Here is a 10,100-nt window from a genome sequence, read left to right as displayed (position 1 = left end):
TATCTATCTATCCATCCAGCTATCCTATTTATCTATCTATCTATCTATCTATCCAGCTATCCTATCTATCTAGCTATCTATCTATTCATGTATCCTATCTATCTATCCATCCATCTACTCTATCTATCTATCTATTCATGTATCCTATCTGTCTATCCATCCATCTACTCTATCTATGTATCTATGTATCTATTTATCCATGTATTGTATCTATCTATCTGTCTATCCATCCATCCATCTCATCTATCTATCTATCCACATATCCTATCTATCTATCTATCTTCCATCTATCTATCCATCCATCTACTCTATCTATGTATCTATGTATCTATTTATCCATGTATTGTATTTATCTATCTGTCTATCCATCCATCCATCTCATCTATCTATCTATCCATCCATCTACTGTATCTATGTGTCTATGTATTCATGTATCCTATCTATTTATCTATCCATCCAATCCATCCATCTCATTTATCTATCCACATATCCTATCCATCCATCCATTCATCTACCATATCTATCTATCTCTCTATCTGTCTATCTATCTATCTGTCTATCTATGTATCTATCTGTGTATCTGTCTATCTATAACAACATTTTACTCCTCTTTAAGTTTGCAAAACTCATGTGGGAGATGTTTTATGGTTTTGGCCCCAAGGATGGAAGCTGCTGAACATTGATTCCTAATCAGTGATTCCTTGATTATGATGATACCCATCTAATAGTTTTTCTCCAGAATCAACATTTCTTGTAATGACAAAAACTCAGAGTTCCGTCATGGTTGAATAGGACATAAATGCACGCATCTATAGCAATGCTGATCCTGTTTTATGAATGTGCCCTTGTAAACATGTAATCCTTTATGTAGCCACGCCAGGCCATAGTTCTTACATCAGTGGCTCTCAAACGGGGGTGAGATTGGCCCGTATGGGAACGTTTAGTAACATCTAGAGAACTTTTGGAACATGGAGGTGCCTCAGTCATCTAATGATTAGAATCCACAGGTGCTGCAAAACACCCAGTAATGCATCACGAAGAATTTTTATATTATGGTTCAAAATATCAGTGGTGCTGAGACTGAGGAGCCCTTGACTTTCGATGGCATTACTGGTGTGCCCAGAAGCCAAATTTCAAAACATGAGGGCATAAGAGAAAAAGACATCCCTCAGCTTGTGATTCGTAGGCATGCCGAACCTCAACCCAGCACGTGTGCACATACCCTTGACCTCCTCCTTTTGGGTTGACGTAAGTTCACAAGTGCCCCAAGGCACCTTGTGGGGATTTGTGCTTAGACAGAGAAGGAACAAGATGGAACAGTTCCCAGCATGAAGTCCGGCCATGTCCCAGCTTGGTCATGCAGCACTTGAATAATCTCATCCCGGTTGAGTTTGAGAACTGAAAGGGATGGGCCAGAATTCCTTAGGGAGTTGACTTCGTAAGCCCTGGAACAAATCTCCTAACTGCCTTCTGCATTAGCTGGGCTCTGTGTTCTGGGGAGTGGGTGGTACCCTGAGTAGACTGTCTCATTAAGTACTGGTTAACACATCAGTAAAGTGAGGTAGAAAGAATTTTAATGACTTCCTCTACGTCTACTCAATGCTAGCAGGGAGGTGCTCCCTTACGCCCTGTGCCCATGGGTTTCTGTGTTTAAAATCCTGGCTTGTTGTATTTATTAACTGGGCATATTCTGCTGTGTAGCCTGGCTACCTGCACTGCACAAGTACCAAAGCAGCTGCAATGCATCATTTTACGTCAAGTCCACGGACGTTCACCTACTCCCCTGAGCTCACAGACTTAGCATTCCATGGTTGGTCTGAATTGAAAGTTGATGGTATCACCTGTCACTCCAGGAAAGAGTCTGGAAGGAAGACCTCATGCTAGTTCAAAAGCAGAAGGGCTTTCAGGAAAACTGAAGCACCCAGACAACATGTCACCACCTCTTTGTTGTGACTGCCTGTCTCTTAATTATTCAGAAATCGTATCGCTGTGTGGCAGACATCCAAATGTTGTCGACTGTAGGATTGAAAGATAGAAGCAAACACATAAATCAGCCACTTGGTGAGATGCAATTTTTCACTTTCAGAGTTACAATCCAGATTTTTAGTGCATTTCCATTCGACTCCGATGAACTTTGCCCAAGATGTCAGGCATTACGGAATCTCCCCAACTGGTATTATTGCTTTAGGGTACATTCAGCTTTGATCTCTCTTATTAAAAAAACAAAACAAAACTGTGAAACATATTCTGCTGAACTGTTTACTTAAATAAAATGCATAATTATATTCTAGTCCAAAAATACTCTGAATAACCTACACAGTCCTATAAACACATTTGCCTGTTCTTGAGCTGAAAAACACTCTGTTTAAAGGTGTGGTTCTTGCGATGAGTAAAGAATTGTTTTCCATCTCTAAAAGATAATTTACCATAGAGTCCATGGCTACATAGCATTCTATCTTGTCTGTGAAGATGAATTTACCTAACAAACCCAGGTGCTGACCCTTTCAAGGTGACTCCTTTCCAGCTCAATTAGAAGCTGACTGAGACGTTTTCAAATGGTCCAAAGGGTGAGGCGAGCAGTGGGTCACTTGAACGTTTAGATAACTCTATCAACGCTTTTAATTCTGCAAGTGTTTTCCAGGGGCCAGCAGTACTTAAAAGGTGGCCTCTTGGTTAGTTGTTTACAATGAAGTAGAAATTCAGAACGATGAAGTCTTTTGCCTGATTTTATGTGTAATTGAATAAACGGATGCAGATTTGTGTCCAAATCCTCCCTTCTTTCTATCCTGGTATCTGACAAACACCTACGTATGGTGAAGGCAGGTTGGCCCGAATGCATGCTTCCCTTTGCCCCTTTCTGGAAAAGCTCTCACAGCTCCACCCGTATCCCCTTAGGAAAAAGTGACTCATCTCCTTCAGCATTTGAGAAACAGCATTTTGGGAGTATCAACCACCTTTTAAGCAGTGACGAAATCACGAAGTGTCCTCCAAGTCATCTGTGTAACCCATACAAACTTTCGTGGAGTTATTTTTTCCTTCAACAAAGACTAGGGGACGGTTTCTTCAATTTGATGCGTTGTTGCTAGAGTTGGGGTATCTGGCAAGACTCGAGACAAGTGATGTTCTTGCTGATGTCTCCTGGTTCACGGGTGAATAAGAATCTCATAGAGAGGGGTGTTGCAGACTGCATGGGGGAGTGATAGCTAGTCACCCCCTGGGCTTTCTCACCTGTTGTGCTTTCTCTTCCCACCAGGCTGCCTCGGAGACTTTCTAAGGAATCCTGGTCCCGAGAGGTGTTGGTGGACACTGCTTCCTTGCTGGAATCCCGTTTCAGGATTAAAGGAGGGGTGCCTTGTCATGATGGGACCCACCGTGCTCATCCGTACCACTGGCCTCTGTCTCTGTTCAGCCTGAGGGTCTCTCCTGGGCCTCCCGCTCTCCCTGGGTGTGCCTCACGGCTTGGACCCCTTGGAGTCGTGGCACCTGTGGGTCGGCTGCAGATGCGGGCATGAACCATGTCGAGTCCCAGGGGACTGCTATGGCTACCCCTGTTCTTCACCCCCTTCTGCGTCATGTTAAACTGCAATGTTCTCCTGTGGATCACCGCTCTGGCCATCAAGTTCACCCTCATCGACAGCCAAGCCCAGTACCCTGTTGTCAACACCAATTATGGCAAAATCCGGGGCTTAAGAACACCCTTGCCGAATGAGATTTTGGGTCCGGTGGAGCAATACTTGGGGGTCCCTTACGCCTCACCTCCCACAGGAGAAAGGCGATTCCAGCCCCCGGAGCCCCCCTCCTCGTGGACCGGGGTGCGAAACGCCACCCAGTTTGCGGCCGTCTGTCCCCAGCACCTGGACGAGAGGTCTTTGCTGCACGACATGCTGCCTGTGTGGTTCACGGCCAATTTGGATACTCTGATGACGTACGTTCAAGATCAAAACGAGGACTGCCTTTACCTAAACATCTACGTCCCCACGGAAGACGGTAAGTGCCTCGTGCGAGCCAAATAGAGCGGCCACTTTGCTGACTCACGGGGAGGGTTGCCAGGAAGGTTTCAGAGTGACTCCTGCATGATGATTTCGACAAGCGGTCGATTCATGTATCTTTTCGTGTTCTGCATGCGGTTCTCACGGCCACTTACCCTGTGCCCTGCTTGTATTCCCTGAACACCCAGTGCATGCACACAGTTAATGATGTTAATTATTTTCATCTCTCACCCTCTGAACCTCGTTGCAGCGGTTTATGTGTAGATGACAGCCAGTATGAGCATAGAGCGTTATATGTTTTTGTTTTTTTTTTCTTTACCCAAATCATCTGTCGAGGAATGAATCAACAAAAAGTAGCAGAATTAAGCACTTTATCACGCTCGAGTTTGCAAAATGAGAGATGTAAGCAAAGCATCCTTCTACCTTAAGGACATAGGAAATCAGCTCCTTCCTCGAGTCTTAAAAGGAAAAATATTGATATTTTTACTACCCTACTGTGAGCAAGAGATAGTTCCAAGCATGGTTTAGAATCCGTTTGGCTAACGTGAATTTGGACCCTCGTGGCTGCCAGTATTTTCTGCAACCAAACAGCAAAATATAGTCTGATGATTCTAGCTGCTTTAAAGAATAATGTGCTTGCATTGAGAAAAAAAAAAAAAGGCCCTTTTCTTTATAACAGCTGTGAAAATCTGTAAACACAATGGTCCTACATATATTAACTTAATTCGATGCTAGTAAAATTTGGATAGCTTCATGTGCGGGCAGATTTCAAATTTGAATTTTCTGTGAAGAGTAACCACGGTAAGGTTATGACACAAGGACATCACATTGTTCTCAGTTTGCATTTCCATAAGCCAATTTTAGAGAAGAAGAAAGAAAAACAGAGGAAGAAATCTTCCTGCAATGAGAGAAATAATTTCTGGAAACTATAGAGATATTTCCTAGAGAGAATAGGGAGTGTTTTCTGCATAACATTCCTTATGTACAATGCTATAAATTTTTTGTATACGGAGACATTTTTTCCTACCTTTTTCTCTCTCTCTCTCTTTTTTTAATCTTTGGTAAACTCCCATCCCTAGAAATTGTTTTCCAATCAGATTCTCCTGAAAATGTGAAATAAACAATTATAATAATTCCGACTAGGGCTGAGTATCATTGAGGTTACAAAGAAGGGCCTGAGAAAGGAATGAGGAGACTCGGCTTCATTATGTCAACGGTCTGTGGCCCAGGGCTCTCGTTATGGTGACAGAACCCACAATTGCTTCATAAAGTCCACATCTGAATGGGACTCAGGAGTTTAATTAACGTTTGGGTGTGGTATTTCCATGTGCTGTTCTGGCCTGTCTTGGGGCATAAACGCTCCAAGGAGCAGCTTTCTGCATGGGGCAGCTGGTGGATAAAAAATCCTTCCCCAGACCAATTAGAGCTCTTATTTCCGCAGCCACTTGGGTGGAGGTCTTTCTTTTAATGAACTATTCAAGTAAAAACTGAACAGAGAGACAGCCAAGAAGGAGGCAGGAAAAAGCCCCAAACCCTGTAACGGGACAAAGGATTCAAACAGCTTTTGTCGTAGCGTGGATGCACTAATGTTGACAACTGGTGGGGCGGTGAGTCTGCTTCGGACAGAATGCCTCTTTCCTTATGTGGCACACTGGACTGAATGAGACCACCTTTGGGAACAAATAAATACGCAGCCTCCCTGATTGTGGAATCACGTATGTGCAGTTGAGGGCATGGAGACCACAAACGCTTTGGCTATTTTGTTGTGATTCGGTATTTAAGTAAAGTTTGGAGGATACAAACTGTTCAAAATGCTACCTAGACTTGATAATAAACCAACCCATGCTGCTTGCTTTTTCTTTATGATATTTGAAGCAATAAGCACTTAGGGTCTTAACTACAGGACGACAAACGTATTAGGAGCTGAACAGGTGATTGTATCTCCCCAGGATGTGTGAACACTGGGTTTTTGCTGGCGAGAGCTCTAAGCTAGGAGTCTTGTGTGTTTGCGCAAAGAGCAAATCACAGCTTTGTGGCTCAGGAGTTTTGTGGGTGGCAGGGGAGACAGTTTGCTTGTTTATTTTCTTGATGATATCAACGTAAGAATCAACCGTTTAATTATCGGTTACTCACGGAAGGAACACACCCACCTTTCGCACAGCATGAAATTAGGGGGTCATGTTCATTTCTCTGAAAACTCTCCTCTTAGGCTATGTCTTAATTCACACCAACTTGTTTATTTAACGGTCTAAACAACAATATTTCATTTTAGCAATACAAAATTCCTTTCTGGAATTCTATATTTTTTAATATCTATCTTTCCATCTTAATCAGATTGGGTGACATTCTGACATCTCTGTTTCCATAGAAGGGAGATGTACCCAAAGATACAAAAACAGACTATGTCAGCCACATACATATCCTTATTAAACGTAACTTTCATGAGGAAACTTGTTAGGAATTTCTTTGTAGTATAACAGTTTTATGAAACATAGATATTTTTTCCTACGGAAAACAGAATAATTTTTTTTCTAATTCCCTTTAAAATAAACCATGACTTTCTGATGGTGAATCAATTAGTATAAATGGGCATTATGATCTGCTAAATGTGGGCTTATTTCTTTATAACTTATTCTTACTTTACAAATTTTATTACTTAAGTTTTTACAGATTATTAATTCCTCTTTGGTGTCAAGATGACAGATCATTAATTAGCTTGAATCGCCTGTTTTAACCTTTGGATAGATGTTCAAATGAGGTCAGAATTTAGTGAACCTGATCAGAAGTTATACTATGGTTAATGTCAGCAAGGAACGGAGGGATGGAGCCAGGCTAATCTACTTACTCTGTGTGTGTGTGTGTGTGTGTGTGTGTGTGTGAGAGAGAGAGAGAGAGAGAGAGAGAGAGAATATCTCCATATCTACTCTGGGTAAATAATGCAAACTATGGCTTACAGGACTGATTAGATGCAAATTGAAAAAGTGAAGCTGAGAACTCAAAGTCTCCTGTTGAAAATGGGTAGCCCACCATTAATTCATAAACACAGGGACAACGTCACAACTCTGGATTCCGTTCCATCATGGGTCAGGCTAAGCTGAAGGTACACTACTAAAATGCTCCAACTTCTCAACAAGAGCTTTTGATATGGTACAGAACAGAAAATAGGGGATTATATATATATTTTTTTTTCTTTTTTTTTGAGACAGAGTCTCACTTTGTTGCCAGGTAGAGTGCCATGGCATCACAGCTCACGGCAACCTCAAACTCTTGAGCTTAAGTGATTTTCTTGCCTCAGCCTCCTGAGTAGCTGGGACTACAGGCACCCACCACAATGCCCAGCTATTTTTCTGTTGTAGTTGTCATTGTTGTTTGCCAGGCCCGGGCTGGATTCGAGCCCTCCAGGTCCAGTGTATGTGGCTGGTGCCTTAGCCGCTGAGCTACAGGCACTGAGCCAACAGTGAAATTCTGTGTCAGTCAGCAACATCATTAAAAAAAGGAGTTAAAGATGCATTTAGGGAAGGAAAGATGGCATTCCCTAAATGGGGAATTTTTTTTTTCTCTAAAATGTGACACCTGACCCTTTCGACTGCATGACTTAAGTAAGCAGTCCATGATTATGGACTGAGGCCCGAGGACGATCTGGAGCTTTGTGATGGAATAATGAAAGATGGAAGAGACACACGAAGTGACCCACAGGTGTGTGCACAGCTAATCGACTTAGAGGCAGGAAGCCAGAGCAGTCTCAGGAGGCAGTGGGACCTCTCTGGGACACCCTGTTTGCAGGAGCCCTGGATGGACACTATCCATGGCTGAGCAGTGGAGGAAGCCTGAGGCTTGGACAGTCTTCATCAAAAAAGCAGCTAACCCAATTCATAATTGCCAGGTCATGGAAGAAGCCCAAGTGCCCATCGATCCACGAATGGATCAACAAACTGTGGTATATGTGCACCACGGAATACTATGCAGCCAGAAAGAAAGACGGAGACTTTCCGTCCTTCATGTTCACATGGATGGAGCTGGAAAATGTTCTTCTTAGCAAAGTATCACAAGAATGGAAGAAAAAGTATCCAGTGTACACACCCCTATTATGAAACTAATTTATACCTTTTATATGAAAGCTATAACCTAATAACAGCCTAAGAATATGGGGGGGAGGGAGGGAGGGGGGAATGTGTGGAGGGAGAGGGATTCGAGGGTTCACTTCTGTGGTTCATCTTACAAGGGTACAAGTGAATCTTTCTAAGAGTAGAATATGAATGTTTTAACACAATAACTAAGAAAATTACGTGAAGGCTATGTTAACCAGTTTGATGGAAGTGTTTCGGATTGTTTGTGAAAACCCCACACTGTAACCCAGAAGTGCATTAATGTACACAGTTACTAATCAATGAAAAAAAAAAGCAGCTAACAATTGGAAAATTTGAACATACATGTACGGCAGTATCTCTGATGGCCACTCTTGGAAAAGAGTTCCAAAATTGCTGTGAAGGGTGGACTAAGCAGTGACTGGTGTTGGTGCCTAACTTCCTGAGGGGAGCACCTAGCTGGGGGTGGTAGTGATACTCTGCACTGAGGTATGTGGCACTTGTCATAGGGTGAGCTCCTGAACTTCATTGCCTGACCCTGTGGGAATCTGTGTGAGTTAACCAGCGGGGCAGGGCCGATTCCGCTGCACCTGCCTGAGTGTGAGGTGCGGAATGGGGTTCTGGCATAGAATCGGGGTGAGGGTCTGCGAAAAAAGGGTGAGGAGCCCAGTCTAGGGGCAAGGAAGGACTTCAACAGGTCAAAAAGCAGAGTGGAGACTGACCAGGTGTCAGCTCAGCTCACACACTTGCAAAAGGCTTTTATGAGCCTCACTGGGGAAGCTGGAGTGGGCAGTGAGCCTGGAGTGCCCCCCAACACCCTTCTCTCGTGTTGGTGAGGATATGGGCCTATCCTTAGCGTCAGGACATGGGCACCGTGTCTCCAGGAACTCTGGCCTTGAGGCAGTCCAGGAATCTGGGGAGGGGATTGCTGGTTTCTGACCTGATTTTCTTAGATGGCCGCACCCCTGTCAGGGTTATGGGAATTCCTTCCCCACATTTGCCGTGGAGACAAGACGAGGTCTAATTCAAGACCCAGCTAGTTTATAGTGTGGTTTTCACCCTCGAAAAGCTCCCGTCTTTTCCGAAAGCCTCACCCACTTTTCTGGCATTCTTTATTTGTCTGTGTTTCCTTGTTTCCAAAGGATAGAAAACCACACAGCTTGGGCGGCACCTGTGGCTCAGGGAGTAGGGCACCATCCCCATATACTGGAGGTGTCAGGTTCAAACCTGGACCCGGCCCTACACTGCAAAAAAAAAAAAAAACAAAAAAAAAAAACAAAATAACAACCAAACAAAAACAAACAAGAAAAGAAAAGAAAAGAAAACCACCCAGCTTCAATCAGGCTTCGAGTGAGGGAAAATGTGGACATTTATCAGAAGGTCTTTGTGGGACATCCAGACTTACTTCAAAAGTCAGACTGCAGCGTGGTGTCCGTACCACGGTGGTTAGGGTGCCAGCCACATATACCAAAGTTGGTGGGTTTGAACCCTGCCTGGGCCTGCTGACCAACAATGACAACTACAACAAAAAATAACCAGGCATTGTGGTGGGCACCTATAGTCCCAGCTACTTGGGAAGCTGAGGGAAGAGAATCGCTTAAGCCCAAGAGTTTGAGGCTGCTGTGAGCTGTGACACTACAGCACTCTACTGAGGGTGACTTGATGGGACTGTGTTTCAAAAAAGAAAGAAATCAGATTGAGAGAATGATGGGGACTTCCGCAGCTAGACCTTGGGGGTGATGGGATGCAGTGATGGAAAGGAGATTACTGGGTGGCACCTGTGGCTCAGTGAGTAGGGTGCCGGTCCCATATATGGGAGGTGGTGGGTTCAAACCCAGCCCTGGCCAAAAAGTGCAAAAAAAAAAAAAAAAAAGAAAAGGACATTACTAATTCATACCTGTTTCTTTACTTCTTCCTGGAAATGGGTACGTGCTGCTATAACTGGACCTTAGTATTCTCAATGCCACAAGTAACAGATAAAGTTTCTTAGTTCCAGCTCGGTGCCTGTGGCTCAAGCCGCTAAGGC

The 10,100-nt window shown here is 43.7% G+C and overlaps 1 protein-coding gene across 3 annotated transcripts in view; it reads left to right on the top strand.

The window, feature by feature from the left end:
- The first annotated feature begins 3,515 nt into the window (after positions 1-3,515).
- NLGN4X (neuroligin 4, X-linked) overlaps positions 3,516-10,100 on the top strand; it is a 268,913-nt gene continuing 262,328 nt past the window's right edge. For all 3 annotated transcript variants that reach the window (XM_003793037.2, XM_003793040.1, XM_003793038.2), the window contains exon 1: positions 3,516-3,987. In XM_003793037.2, coding sequence (XP_003793085.1) covers positions 3,516-3,987 — 472 coding nt within the window. The remainder of the gene's footprint in view (positions 3,988-10,100) is intronic.

This window comes from Otolemur garnettii, unplaced genomic scaffold, assembly GCF_000181295.1.
Source record: "Otolemur garnettii isolate 467f Iridium unplaced genomic scaffold, OtoGar3 scaffold00065, whole genome shotgun sequence".
Taxonomy (NCBI): Eukaryota; Metazoa; Chordata; class Mammalia; order Primates; family Galagidae; genus Otolemur; species Otolemur garnettii.
This window is presented reverse-complemented; position numbering and strand designations above follow the sequence as displayed.